Genomic DNA, 15,152 nt, shown 5'->3' with positions numbered 1-15,152 from the left:
TCATGTTCCTTTATGACCTACAACTAACTTGATGTCTTGATGATTTATAATAATTAAGACTTTGTCTTCCTAAGTGCTTCTTGAAAGGAAGACATTATACTAAATTGAATCGATTGATAATTTCATTGTTGTGCTAATGATTAAAATTTAAGTTGAGAAAAGTGCCTTAAACTCAATTATGTTTGTTGGTAAAAATGTGTTTATTCTTGTGAAATATGGGGTTATTTTCTTTGCTATTCCACAATGTATGATGACAATATTAAAAAAGTTAGAAAAGAATAAAAATAAAGATAAATACTGACACATACAGTTAAAACCAGATATTACACTTTAAAAACAACAAAAAATTCTTACCATTAAACATCAAATCAGAGTAAACCTTTCTTTTAGATCAATAAATATTAACATATTTTTTGTAGGCTATTTGTGAAATGTCAGAGTAAAGAGAGAACTGTTACGTATTTTTATGGCTTTTATTAAAGTCAGAAGCATACATACACTTCCTTAGTATTTGGTAGAATTGCCCCGACACTGTTTCACTTGGGCCAAATGTTTCAGGTATCCTTCCACCAGCTTTCTACAGTAGTTGATGGGCATCACGGACCAGTCCTCTTGACAGAACTGGTGTACCTGGGTCAGGCTTGCAGGCCTTCTTGCTCCCACTCACCTTTTAGTGCCACCCACATGTTTTCTATCAGATTGAGATCAGGCCTTTGTGATTGAGATCACTCCAATACCTTGACTTTGTTGTATTTAAGCCACTTTGTAAATAATTTGTAAATTCATTTGGAAGAGCCATTTGGGCCCAAGCTTCAATTTCCTGGCTGATGCCTTCAGATGCTGCTTCAATATATCCACATAATTTTCTTTTCTCATGATGTCATCTATTTTGTGAAGTGCATCAGTCCCTCCTGCGGTAAAACAGCCCCACAACATGATGCTGTTACCCCCATACTTCACAGTTGGGATGGTGCTCTGAGGCTTCAAAGCTTCCACCTTTTTCCTCCAAATATACGGTTTATCATGGCCCAACAGTTCAGTTGTTTCGTCAGACCACACGACATGTCTCCAGAAATAGAGATTTTTGTCCCCATGTGCAGTTGTAAACTGTAGTCCAGCTTATTGAGGTTTTAAAGTAATGGCTTTCTCCTCCAGAGTACCCTGTGAGGTCATGGTGCTACAGGACTCATTTTTACTGTGAATAGTCACACTGTCTTACCAGCATCTTCACAAGATCTTATGCTGTTGTCCTTGTTGGTTGATTTACACATTTTACACCAAAAAACATTCCTCTCTGGGGATCTGTCTCCTTCCTGAGCGGCATGATGGTTGCACATCCCCATGTTTTTTATACTTGCATATTGTTGTCTGAATGTGGGACCTTCAGGCATCTGGAAATTGCACCTAAGGATGAGCCACACTTGTGTAGGTCCACAATTCTTTTCCTGATGCCTTCATTGATTTCTTTTGATTTTCTCATGATGTCAAAGAAAGAGGCCCTCCTCCTCCTCCTTCTTCATATTGTTTATTGGCAGTTGGCAAACAACAAATTGGTGCATTACCGCCACCAACTAATGTGGAGTGTAGAAAGAGTCTCTGTGTTTGGGGTGTGCCTTTATTAGCATTCACAGGTGTGCCACCAATTAACTCAAATGGACTCAATTAACCTATAAGAAGCTTCTTAGGCTCAGCATAAAATCGTATGAAGGTTTCTTTTTGTTTAAAGACACAATAAACTTAGTGTATGTATACTTCTGACTTTGATGAAAGTGTTTCACAAATACAAAAAATATGTTAATATTTATTGATCTAAAACCAAAAAGTTTACTCTGATTTGATGTTTGACGAAAAAGAGAAAAAAAGGTATTCGTGTCTTTTTGTATGTAAATATCTGGTTTTAACTGTATGTGTTTTATCGCACGTGTGTCTTCTTATGTATCTGTGTAGGCTACTTTAAATGTAGTTTATAACACTGAAACTCAGTTGTGCTGATTTCAAAGCTAAAGATTTATTCACTGACCAAACACATTATAATAACATCTCAGTTGATGACTCAGTCTACTTTGTCTCCTCCCTGTTTTGGAACAGCCCAGGAGCGGCTGCACTTCCTCCAAGTCCTGAGGAAGAATAAACTGGACCAGAAGCTGCTGCTCCCACACCTCCAGACTCACCGTTCAGACAGCTCTGACGGTGGTGATGGCTGTAGCTCAGGAGGCAGAGCAGGTCGCTTACTTATCAGAAAGTTGGTGGTTCAATCTCTGGCTTTCACAGTCCGCATGCTAAATTTTCTTGGGCAAGTTGCATCCATCAGAGAATCAATTTGTGTGAATGTTTAAATAGAAAGTACTTAAGCAGCATAGAAGAAAATTAATGTAGTATGTTGTCTTAAGTGCTTTGAGTGCTTCAGGAGAGTAGAGAAGCACTATATAAGAATCAGTCCATTTGCAAATAAACACCATTTGTTTGTATAAATTTCTCTTGTTTTCTATATTTCCGTCTTGATTGTATAAACTTGTCCTGTTTGTCATTTATTCCTGCTGTCTACTGTTTATATTTTATTCCGGCAAGGTTGGTCATTGTACAGGGAAAATGATAATAAATGGCTATTCTATTCTATCCTATTCTATTCAGTGACAACAGCAGATAATCAAAGATCCCAATCAGCCATTGATTATTGATTAGAGTTCTCGACAGCTGCACATTACAAAGTGTTCTGCAGTGAATTAGCCCCACACTTTTTCCACAGATTTTACCACACAATTTTTACTTCTCAATTACCTTTGAAAACATTTTTTAAAGGACCTCAAATGCTGATGAAATGTGCAACAGATTTCTTTATTTTTATGTATCATGGCCCAATATTGTCAAAAAAAAAAAAAAAAAAAAAAAAAAAAAAAAAAAGAAAGAAAGAAAGAAAGAAAGAAAAGCAACAACAAAGCATACAAAGCATGTGGCATACTATCTGGAGGAAGGCACACTGAAGAGAAAAAGTAGAGATTTAGAAATACATTCAATTTGCAGTATATAAAAGTGCAAGAGAAGTGCATGATAATGTTGCAGTACAGGGTGAAAGCTATGAAGGCACATGGTTACAATTCCTCACAGCACAATTACATTCAGACTGTAGGCTTAGTGGTCCTCTAGAAGTGGTGTGTAGAGCTCTGGGTCATCAGTGCTCTAAAAAAGAAAAGATTGGTAAAGTAAAATGACACTGAATAAATCGGTTTGGCTTTTGAGCAAGTCACCAAATATTCATAAACTTCCACATAAGAACTCACACAAAACAAAAACAAAAGAAAAAACCCTAAACATATTCGGCCAACATTTTCTGCTTAAGTAACAGTTTCACCTTGAAGCGACGCTAGTCTGTTACCTTGGTTTGTCCCTTTTCTTTGCTCTTCAGACTCTTGATCCCCAAGACGACTGAGCTGATGGTGACGCAGAGCTCCAGGACTGACAGCACAATTAGCACAGCAATGATGCTTCTGTAGAGCATCTGTTGGGATACAAACAACAGTGCTCAATTTTATTGCAGTAATAAAAGGATCAGAGGCTCAGACCCTTTGACCGGAGAGTGGGCGGAGACTTCTGTACAGACGTGACTGTGATCGCAAGATCAAAAACCTATATATAGTGGTCCCTCGTTTATCATGGGAGTAACGTTCTGAAAATGCTCTCAAAGTTCAAACCTTTGTAGAAAAATAATTTCAGCATTATAGAATGAAACCAAAGATCAAACACTGTTTTCAGGTCCAGAACATGAGAATAGAGAAGCTGCCAGAAAATCCAACATCAATGAATCAATGGTGTAGAAATAAAGGAAGCAAGAAGAAGTTGAGTAAAGTTTGACTTATCTGACTGTTTCTGTAAATTCTATGGTAGTGGTACCACAATAGTGGTAATTAACTACGTTAACATCTACCTTCCTTTAGCATGTCCAGAAGTCCAAGTTTTTGTGCAATGGTTAGCATCTTCCTCTGCCTTTTGGGTGCTAGCGCAGGTTCCTTTGATGGTGCCAAACGTTTCATTGACATTGTTGTGTCAGTTGGAGAGAAAACTTACAAACATATAGTACAGCACTTCAGAGTTACACTGCTAGCGATCAAAGATTTATGTAAATTTGACGTTCTGTACAGGAGTCAAATTTTTTTTCTGAAGAGCATGCAAAATTGCACAAAAAAAAATCTGCGGAAAAGTGAGACCACGAAAGGTGAACCGCATTTTAGCGAGGGACCACTGTATACTATTATCTGATTACCAGCTGCAAATCCATAGATTTCAGAAGCAAAAACCTGTGATTATATCTACAAAACAATTTAATAATTATTCGACTTTAAACAGTTATTTTCCACTTGTCAGTTAGGTAATTTAACTTGTATGTAAACTGCTGAACTAACGCTTACCTTAATTAAAGCTTTGGCCTCCAAGCATCTCTCCTGTAGTATCATCTGTTCAGGAGACGAACTTGGTGTTGTATGATGGCCATACCAGTAGTCGGGCTCCCCACAAATGTTCCACAAATATAGATTAAATACACTGATGCTATACAGCACAATGGCTGCAATGGCAAAAGCAACGCCAGTCAGATTCAGAATCACATTGACGATAACCTGAAATACAAGATGGGTCAGTTAGTGTAAAATAAAATTTTAGACATTAGAAGGCTGGTCGGTTAAAAGTTTTACAGTCAGTCAGTGCCGGAAAGCTTGCAATGGTTGGTATTAAAGCTCTGCAGCTCCATCCTACATAAATACATATACATAGATGTGCATACATGAGACCTGGTGTAAACTTGTATATTGAAATAGAATAGTATACTTCTACTTTCATATCTTCAACTTAAACAACAAAATTCAAGTCATCTTTCTAGGATATATCTGGACTACTCACCAGACATGGACTTGGATACTTGTCAGACAAAATGCTGACGATTCCAAACATGATGAACTACACAAGACAAAAAAACAAAGACATTAAAGTTTAATTCCTTCCCATGTGTAATTTAACTGAATGAGGAGACACATCATGTGTTTAAGGTGACAATAAGAAACAGCAGCTTATCAATAAAACCACAGAAGTAAGGGATTAAGATTTCAATTGATAAAACACATTTGATTTCATAAGATTCTCCAGCTTTGTCTTAAGCGCCAACTCTGATACTCTACATACTCTGAACTACAGGCTCAATTCTGAAGAGTTGAAATGGGTTTAAAATGTAAATGAAAACAGAATGCGATGATTGGTAAACTTCATATGCCCTTATGTATTTATTTATTTATTTTACAGTAAAACTGAGAAAATTTGCAATTACAAAAAAGAAAAAGGAGAATTTTTTTTATCTGATGTTGACTACTGTGTAGCTCCCCTCTTTTAACAACAGCCCAAAACATTTGGGAACTGTAGAGAGCAGCCGATGGACTTTTGGAAGAGGAATGTTGTCCCTTTCTTTTCCGACTCAGAGGATTCTAGTTGAGGAAAAAGCTGCTTCGCTTGCTTACCAACCCTCCCATCCAAAAAGGGTAGCCGGTTTCACGTATGGTCCATAATCCAACATATCGGCTTACAAGGATTGTTCCGAGTCCAACACTGAGAAGCCCAATCATAATCTGCAGAGTCTGACAAAGAAGAAGCACAGAATTAACAACTGGTGATGTAGATGTTTAACACCAGTCATAGGATATGCTGTATACTGGAGCACTTTCTCTAAGTCTTTTTCTGTAGTGTGATAAGAAAACTCTTAAACTATCCATCCATTCTCTTCTGCTTATTCAGGGTTGTGGGGGCCTGGAGCCTATCCCAGCTGTCTGAGGGCGAGATGTAGGGTACTCCCTAGACAGATCGCCAGTCTGTCACAGGGCAAACACATCGAGACAGACAAACATTCACAACCACATACACACCTTAGAGCGATTTTAGAGTTACCAATTAACCTGACCTAACCTAACCCCACTAACCGCATGCCTTTGGACTGTGGGAGGAAGCCGAAGAGGACATCGCTAACCATTGTGCTGCCCTGTTTTAAACCACAGTGGATAACTTTTTACTTTTCTTCACTTTTAAGTCCAATAAATTTGTCAGTGAGAGAGTTAGACTCACGTGAGAGTTAGACTCACGTGGGGTAAGGAAACATGACACTGATACAAAGCCGGTGGCATCCCTGACACATAAAATTTACCTTTACTCTGTCTTCTTGGAAGGCTATCTGACATTAATAGGAGGCAACAATAGTTCTGACAGTGTTTTATCTCCTGAATGTTTAAAATGATTTGAATTACTCGACACACACACGCGCACGCGCACACACACACACACACACGCGTAAAGGGGAGTACACAAACTATATTCTGTGTTATAAAAGCTATATATAACTATATATATTCAATTCGACTTATACAGCGCCAAATCACAACAACAGTCGCCTCAAGGCGCTTTATAATGTACAGTAGATCGTACAATAATAGACAAAGAGAAAAGCCCAACAATCATATGACACCCTATGAGCAAGCACTTTGATGACAGTGGGAAGGAAAAACTCCCTTTTAACAGGAAGAAACCTTCAGCAGAACCAGGCTCAGGGAGGGGCGGGGCCATCTGCTGTGATTGGTTGGGGTGAGAAAAGGAAGATAGGATAAAGACATGCTGTGGAAGAGAGAAAGAGATCAATAACAGGTATGATTTGATGCAGAGAGGTCTATTAACACATAGTGAGTGAGAAAGGTGAGAAAATGCTTTAGCAAAAAGGAAAGTTTGAAGCCTAATCTTGAAAGTAGAGATAGTGTCTGTCTCCCGAATCCAAACTGGAAGCTGGTTCCACAGAAGAGGGGCCTGAAAACTGAAGGCTCTGCCTCCCATTCTACTTTTAAATACTCTAGGAACAACAAGTTTTCGAGACCGTCAAAGCGCTTTACAATTCCACTATTAATTCACACACTGGTGGAGGCAAACTACAGGTGTAGCCACAGCTGCCCTGGGGCAGACTGACAGAAGCGAGGTATTTGAATCCTTAAAGGTTGTAGCTCACCCCCAGCACTGTCTGAGAGGTTCTGTTGAGGCGCCTCAGGTGCTGTGACACGGTGCAGCACACTGGACTGTAGCAAAGGTTCTTGAGGATCTGGCACAGAGGAGGCCAAGAGCTATCAGGGTCAGAGGTCAAGGTGAACACAGTGACCCCATCAGCCTTAGACACAGTGACAGACATCCTGTCTGTAGATCCTGGAGACTGAAAGAGAGAAGAGTACATAAAAATGAACATAGTCTGAATCACATTAAGGCCCCAGCTGTGGAGAAATGGCTGAACTCATCGAAGTATTGAAACAAAACATTCATTTAACTTCTGCAACTAACAAAATTAAAAATCCAAATCACTCGATACCTATTATCTTATATTAACTCTTATAACTCACCTTATAATGATGTCGAGCTCCATTAACAGTGACTTACACTGTCTGTTAATTATAATGAAATTTAAAAAAAAAAAAACTTGTATATAAATAAATAACTACATTAAGTGATGCAGTTGTGTTTGCAGTTATAACAAGATGCTATACATTTCAATATTAGATAAAGATGATGATTAACTGAATAACAGTAATGAAGATAAACACTCACAGTCACTTTATTAACCATTAAACTACTTGTTAGTGGAAATATCTAATGAAAGCACTTTAAAGTATTTAAGCATGTGGACATAAGATAAGATAAGATAGAACTTTATTAATCCCTCGGGTGGGTTCCTCTGGGAAATTCGACTTCCAGAAAAAAGCACAGCAACGACCGAAGTTACAGTTACAGAATTGTTTTTATATATATATATATATATATATATATATATATATATACACATACACACACACACACACACACACACACACACATATAGAGACAAATATAAATAAAATATACAAAGGGGATAAATTGTCACGGCTGGCGGAGGGAGCCGTGTGGTGTGGAGGAAAAGGAGGACCCAAGATGCAGCAAACTGATGATACGAGTGATGTTTTATTTACAAAGGTGGTGGTGACAAAAACAGGCAACGAGGTATGAGTACTTTACAAACGGAAACCTAAACTGGGAGAAACTAAGTGACAAACCTGAGACCATACAAAAGGGGTGCGGGGCAGAGAGACGCAGAGACAGGAACACCATAGAACGCAGAGGTAGACGGATGAATGCAGTGATACATGGATGAACGCAGACGAGCCGACAATGAACATAGACCGACACCCACTAAATATACACACGCAAGGTAATCAGGTAATCACACACAGGAGGGAAGAACAGCTGAACCTAATACACATGAGGAGCAGAGGACAAGCTGAACACAATGACAACAGACACAGACTTTCAGAACAAAACAGGAAATCTAGAACCCGAACCGGACACAAGGGGGGAGGACACAGAATAACTAGAACAGAGGAAAATAATCACAAAACACAAAACGCTGGGTCAACGACCCAGGACCATGACATAAATAGAATAAATAGGAATAAAAAATAAAAATACAAGTGAATTGCACATTTCAAGTATTGAGTCTATTGCACTGTTGACTATTTACAAAAAGTATTGCACAAGGTATTGTACAGTGAGGTGAAGAGGCACTACAGCTTAGTTGTTCCCCCCTCCTTTGTCCTCCTTTCTCCTCCCTCTCCCCTCCAGAGAGGAGTTAAACAGTCTGATGGCGTGTGGGACAAAGGAGTTTTTAAGTCTGTTGGTTCTTGTCTTTGGGAGAAGCAACCTGTCACTGAACAGACTCTTCTGGTTGTTTATGGCCGTGTGCAGAGGATGCCCAGCATTGTCCATAATGTCCAGCAGTTTCTTTAATGTCCTTTTCTCTGCCACTGTCACCAGAGTGTCCAGCTTCATGCCGACCACAGAGCCAGCCTTCCTGATCAGTTTCTCCAGCCTGGATGAGTCCTTCTTTGCTGTGCTGCTCCCCCAGCACACCACAGCATAGAAAAGTACTCCAGCAACCACCGACTGGTAAAACATCCTCAGGAGCTTCCTGCAGATGTTAAAAGACCTCAGCCTCCTGAGGAAGTACAGTCGGCTTTGGGCTTTTTTACACAGGTGCTCTGTGTTGCATGACCAGTCCAGTTTATTGTCCACCCACAGCCCGAGGTACTTGTACTTGTTGACCACCTCCACCTCCTCCCCCTCTATCTGAACCGGCAGTGGACCTTCTCTGGACCTCCCGAAGTCCACAACCAGTTCCTTAGTCTTTGAGGTGTTGAGTTGCAGGTGGTTTGTGTGACTCCATGCGACAAAGTTCCTCACCAGACTTCTGTACTCCTCTTCCTGATCATCCCAGATACACCCCATGATGGCCGTGTCATCTGCAAACTTCTGAATATGGCATAATTCAGAGTTGTAGCAGAAGTCAGAGGTGTACAGGGTGAAGAGAAGAGGGGACAGCACAGTTCCCTGTGGTGCTCCTGTGCTGCTGACCACAGTGTCATTGAAAAGATAAAGTGAAGAAAGGTGATTTAAATGACTCTGAATGGGGCGTGGTCTTTGGTGACAGATGGGCTGGTCTGAATATTACAGAAACTGATGATGAGAGAACTATCTCTAAGGTTTACAGAAAAATGTCCATAATAAAGAATTCAGTGACCTGCAGAAAATGCCTTGTTGATTATAGAGGTCAGAGGAAAATGGCCAGACTGCTTTGACAATAAACGAAGCAAGACTAACTCCCATAATCACTCACCGCGACCAACGTATGCAGAGAACGCTCTGAACGCTCAACATGTCGAAGCTTCGTTGCAAATTTTGGACGCAGGTCAGAATTTAGTGTAAACAAAAGCCTGGCTGGACCCAATAAAGTGGCTTTGGATAGTTTTTATGAAACCGAAACTGAGAAATCATGAAACGAATATAAACGAAGTAACAGAGTAAAGCTGGTGTATGAAAAATTCAGAACTTAATTCTCTTTTCATTAGCTTTGTTGACATTTTTGCAATCCTCTAAACTTGTTTTGGGCTCCTCCGCATATTAGGAAAGTGCTGTAACCTACCAGAGAAAAAACTCGACGTACATGTGCTGCAAAGCGGACGAAACTCGACTTTACTCCTGTGAGTGAAAGTCCAAAAAAATTAAGTGACTGCGCCACTACCAGCAGCAGGGAGCGAAACTGCGCCGACTGTTCCGGGAAATCGAGCCACGACCACAAAAACAAACATGTATGTAAAAAAGTCTTTGATCAAAGTCTTTGTTCTCGACAGTAATACGACGTAATTTAACAATTACAGTAATACAGCTCCACCCGTGACTGGCACCACGAAGGGCATTGCAGCTTTCCAAGTTAGTCCTACAGGCCCGCTTTGATCTACAGCCCCTGTTTACCAATGATTACGTCACATTAACCTGAATTACAATACAAAATCAATAAAACAAACAAACTTACTTGTCAGAGGAGAAGAAAAGCAACCAAAAGCCAAATTAATATCTGGTTGTGTGTTTGTTGCGCAGCTATTGCTGGATGAGATTTTCCAGTTGTTCCTCCGCCCATAAGGACAATATAAAAATTAACCCTTTGCTCAACATCCAATTACACACAAAGATAATTGAAAAAAAAATCAAATGTGGAAGAATTACCCTCACTAGCAAAACGGAACAATACAGTGAAAAACGTTAGTGGACTAATTTAACTAAACTAATTTAGGACTAATAACCAGATTATAATAATCAACGCACTGATTTTGATCTATTTATTTAGGCATTAAGTGAATCAGCAAATTGTTGTAGAAATCCAGGTAAATGAATTTTGGATTTCGGTTGTTTCCTAAGTGGACAGTTTGCTTTCACTGGAAGTGTGATTGACTTGGGGTTACTGTGTTAAGTCAGAGGTGGGGGAACTCCAGGCCTCGAGAGCTATGGCGTTATTTTTGTGCCACTATTCTGAGCACACGTAAAAAAAATTTGAGCGCACGTAAAAAAAGTTTGCAGGTGCATGTGTTGAATTTTGAGGAGAAATTTATTTTGAGCGAAGAAAAGCTGAATTTGAGTGAACAAAATTCATTCCTGCGTGCAAAAAATGTATTTCAGTGTTTTTATTATCCACATACAAACACCAGCAGCCCCTCCAGCTCAGTTTTTGCATTTGCGCTCGCTCGCAATGTGTTGCTCGCGCTCTCAACATTTCTGCCCATGCGCGCTCAACTCTTTCTCTACACCGTTATATTTGTGCCACAAAACCAGCCAATCACAGACTTGGATACAAAAAAATCTGATTGGCTGTTCTGCTCTCCAATCAGCTCGAAATGACGAAATGCAATATCCCAGAATCCATTTCGTCCAAAACTCAAAGGAGGCAGTGGCGGAGGAACACAGAGTGGCAGAGTTTGGAATATTACTCTTTCTGGGTCACAAAATAAAATTTAAAGATATTTTCATGCGATAATGGTGCTGTGTAAACTTCAAATACCTGCTCGATTTATCAAGACATCACATATTTGCAAAAGTGCTCTAACGTTTTTGGAGATGCCTGTTGTCAAAGGCTTTATGGCCGTTCCTATAAGACCTGGTGGGCCGGTCTCCAGCCAAAATGCCGGGCCGATTTTTTTTTGTCCCAGTCCAGCACTGGTTCAGCCCTTAGCGCTTTTTTTTCTTGTTTTCAGTGGTAATGCCTATGATTGTGCCAGAGCACATTTCAATCAACCATGGGCATTTCACAGGGCCGGACGGGGACATGTTTCCCTCTCACCACATATCCAAACTGACAGGCTCCAGCAAACATCAGCTGCTAGAAATTAATATTAAATAAATTATAACAACAGCTGATCAAGCTTAAACATGCTGCTGTTGTTTAGCACGACATCCGCCGGTTTCCTCTTTCTGGCGCAAAGTGGGCGATAAACAAACGAGAGAAAAGCCGATCAGCTGATCATTGATCAGTTTCATGATTGAAGTAGGACAGGAGGGGGGCAGAGAATAACAGAAGAAGATGCAGCTGTGCAGCAAAGACACAGAATAACTCCAGCTTTGTGCCTTTTTCCATTCTAGCTGAAGTCCGGGACAAACTGCGTCCCTTCTCAGCTCAATACGAAACACGTAAAAGTAACCATTCCATTTTTTAAGGAGTCGTTGGCAACTCTACTAACTAACCTTATGAATAAAATAAAGTTCACTATCAGTAACATCATAGCACCCACCCAGCTGTATAGAAACTCCATCATGCTAGATAGTACGCAGTACGAGTTATTGTAACTGATTATAAAAAGTTAGCACAACGAAAATAAACTCCACCTAAACTTGGTTTATATCTGACCCAGATAGACTGCAGGTCATAACTTCTTACCTGAAGTTCAGTTCACCTGACACTCAGACCACCACCTGCTGGCCTCTGTGGAAGCTCTGCCACAGCCACCACCAAACAACTGAGTTATTTTTACACATGGCCAGCATCTGGTCAATCCACCACCTTTCATTGTTCATGCGTTACAAAAAAATAAATAAGTCATCCCCACCGGGCAAATGCCTGGTATGCCCGATGGCCAGCCCAGCTATGGCATTTGAGATTTCAACAGGTTTTTGCAAATGGATTGTCTTGTAGCGGACAAATATGTTTTTTAATGGCACAAATAATTTGTGGGGCATCTTATTGTGACACCTGATTGTTCTTTCATTTTAGTTATAGTAGTGTTTTTAAATGGTTGCACAAAATGAAAAAAAAAAAACCCTCCAATGTAATGCCTGCATTTTTAAATATATATTTGTATATGTTTACAGAATTTGTGCACACGTTTTCAAAATTTACAGTTTATATTTTCATTTCATGTTATGAAGTTTTTTTGTAAAAAAAACCCCCAAAAAAACCCAAAACAAAAAACTACCACTAGGATTTTGTGTTTTGTGTAATTTCAGATCAGTTGTGTTAATATGTCAATGAAAAAACAACCAAATTCAGACACGTGAAGTTGAGCTGAAAAGAATAAGTCCAAAATAGCCAATTATACTTTGGACTTTAGAGGGTTAACCCAAAAAATCATGAAAACATGGGTTTAAATTTGTATTCACGACAGGGCAGATTTCTGACGTTTACTTTTAACTTTAAGCAACAATTTGATTTTTTTTCTAACAGAAAAACAGTGTGAAACTTACGTTAGACTTGTGTTTGTAAATGAACCATTCATGTTATTTTCTGGATTTTGTATTTATTGAGCTACATATTTATTTATTTTATAGGCTATACAGTACAAAAAATCCAAATGTGCTTGTTTTATGTAACTGAAATGTTTAAAAGGATTCAAATGCAGTAACCACCTGCATGTGTTTGGAAAAAAGAAAAAGCTTTGATTTTCTTCCATTTGATTTTCATGCCACCCCAAGAATATTTCTCTAGATCCGCTCCTGGTTTGTCCTTGATGTGTGTGTGCTCATGTAAACTGTATTGAGAAAAAAAAGAGTTAATTTTGTAAATTATGGTTATTATAAAAGTTGTTAAGTAGGATGATCCAAGGAGTAATACTTGGCTAACAACCAGGCTTTCCTAATGAGAGTGCAGTGTCTCTGACTTTACTGCTTTCATGTTCTATGGGCTAATAAAATGTATCAACTTCCACATTATCACTTCATGTGGATAGCCCCTTTGGCGCCAGCGGCGGTCTGTGTTTAGTCTGTTCCTTCCCATTCCATGCAAGGCCATCTGGGTTGGCTGGAAGACTGTTTACTTAGCCTAGCAGGGCGAACGACACTGTCTCAGCTGAACTCTGGACACGCACACACATACACTGATATGCACACACTCATCCCCCCTCCATTTCCAAACGCCTTCGACGCTTATTCCCTTCCGATGCTGCACCCTTTACCCACCACTGTTGCTTGTCATGTGTTTCTTTGGTGTATTAAGAGTTTTTCATGTGCAGAGGTGTTTTTTCCAGTCTCAAATTGATCTCCCTGTTGGAGCTCAGTCTGGGGGGAGTTATTTTTTCTCCTTATCTTTCCTCATGTGGTGCATTTTCCATTGTTATACCTCTCTGACCTGTCTTCCCCATGTGATGTTTTTGTGTAATGTATGTATGGTCGGAGGGTAAGATGGCGCCGCCATTGTGTGCAATAGGTCGGCAGCCTTATGAAATTTCCCCTTGTGGGACTAATAAAGGTATATCAAATCATTTTCATGTATCCTTGTATGATAACTGTTGAGAGTATCTTCTCCAGTGAAATTCTTTGGATTTTCCAGGACAGGTGTTGGGTCGCAGGTTTTAAAGCCAACATGATAACCTTATCTAGCCAATGGTTTGGAGATCCAACTTTTTAAATCCAATGAAAATCAAATTACTCAAAAAAACAAAATCCTCTGGAAAGAAGTAGCAGGCATTCTTGAAACACAATTTAATAAGCAGACTCATGTGAACAGCAAGATAGTACATTAAGACAGAATAGAAAAACAACAGATAGAAAGAAGCAAAGCAAACCCTGGGGTGTAGAGCCATAAGCACAGACTGCAGAGTCTCACCAAGAGAGACAGAAAAGAGCCTGGTGGACCGCTGACCCATCTTTTATAGGGGTCAGGAATCACTCCTGCTACTGGGTAACTTTCCACTCGTCCTCCAGCCAAAAACAGCAGATGCAGGATCAGGTGCAGGTCAGGGGTGTGGCCAGGAGCCATCTTCAGATGGATCACGTTTAATGAATACATTTGAATGCTAATCAATAAATTTAAAAAAAGAAACCATTGTTGTGCTTTGTCACAATAGGCCACAACATGTCAAATGTCAGACATTAATCCTGATTATTAAATCACAAAACAAGCAGTATGCATAAATTTATGATGTGGATAATACTTGGCCTAAATATATTGGTTACATACAATTTTTATATTATATATATATATATATATATATATATATATAGGTTAAATGCTTAAAATGCTAATTCTAATATATATACATATATAAACACTTCAGTGTAGGTAAAGTGTGTGTATATATGATTATATAGTACTGTTATGATCCTTAAGGTGATTTTATTGTGATCTGTTCACTATTTTTGCTGCACACTTTCTGTTTTTTTAAGAGACATGTTTTGGTTGTAATCCATTGGAGCAAAACGTCTGGTGACGTTCAGTGCAGGTATATAGGTATCCATCCATCCATCCATCTTCTTCCGCTTATCCGGGGCTGAGTCGCGGGGGCAGCAGCCCATGCAGAGAA

At 39.5% G+C, this 15,152-nt stretch overlaps 2 protein-coding genes across 2 annotated transcripts in view; one reads left to right on the top strand and one right to left on the bottom strand.

The window, feature by feature from the left end:
* LOC101474568 (uncharacterized) overlaps positions 1–15,152 on the top strand; it is a 39,295-nt gene that overhangs the window by 2,970 nt on the left and 21,173 nt on the right. The window lies entirely within an intron of this gene.
* On the bottom strand, positions 2,897–10,523 carry LOC143419398 (membrane-spanning 4-domains subfamily A member 5-like). The gene is made up of 7 exons (XM_076885934.1): positions 10,403–10,523; positions 7,022–7,219; positions 5,499–5,615; positions 4,891–4,947; positions 4,404–4,610; positions 3,374–3,496; positions 2,897–3,177 (listed from the first exon to the last, which is right to left on the bottom strand). The coding sequence occupies exons 2-7, from the start codon at positions 7,196–7,198 to the stop codon at positions 3,130–3,132; spliced, it is 729 nt and encodes a 242-aa protein (XP_076742049.1). The 5' UTR covers positions 7,199–7,219; positions 10,403–10,523; the 3' UTR covers positions 2,897–3,129.

Source organism: Maylandia zebra, linkage group LG1 (genome assembly GCF_041146795.1).
Source record: "Maylandia zebra isolate NMK-2024a linkage group LG1, Mzebra_GT3a, whole genome shotgun sequence".
Lineage (NCBI taxonomy): Eukaryota > Metazoa > Chordata > Actinopteri > Cichliformes > Cichlidae > Maylandia > Maylandia zebra.
This window is presented reverse-complemented; position numbering and strand designations above follow the sequence as displayed.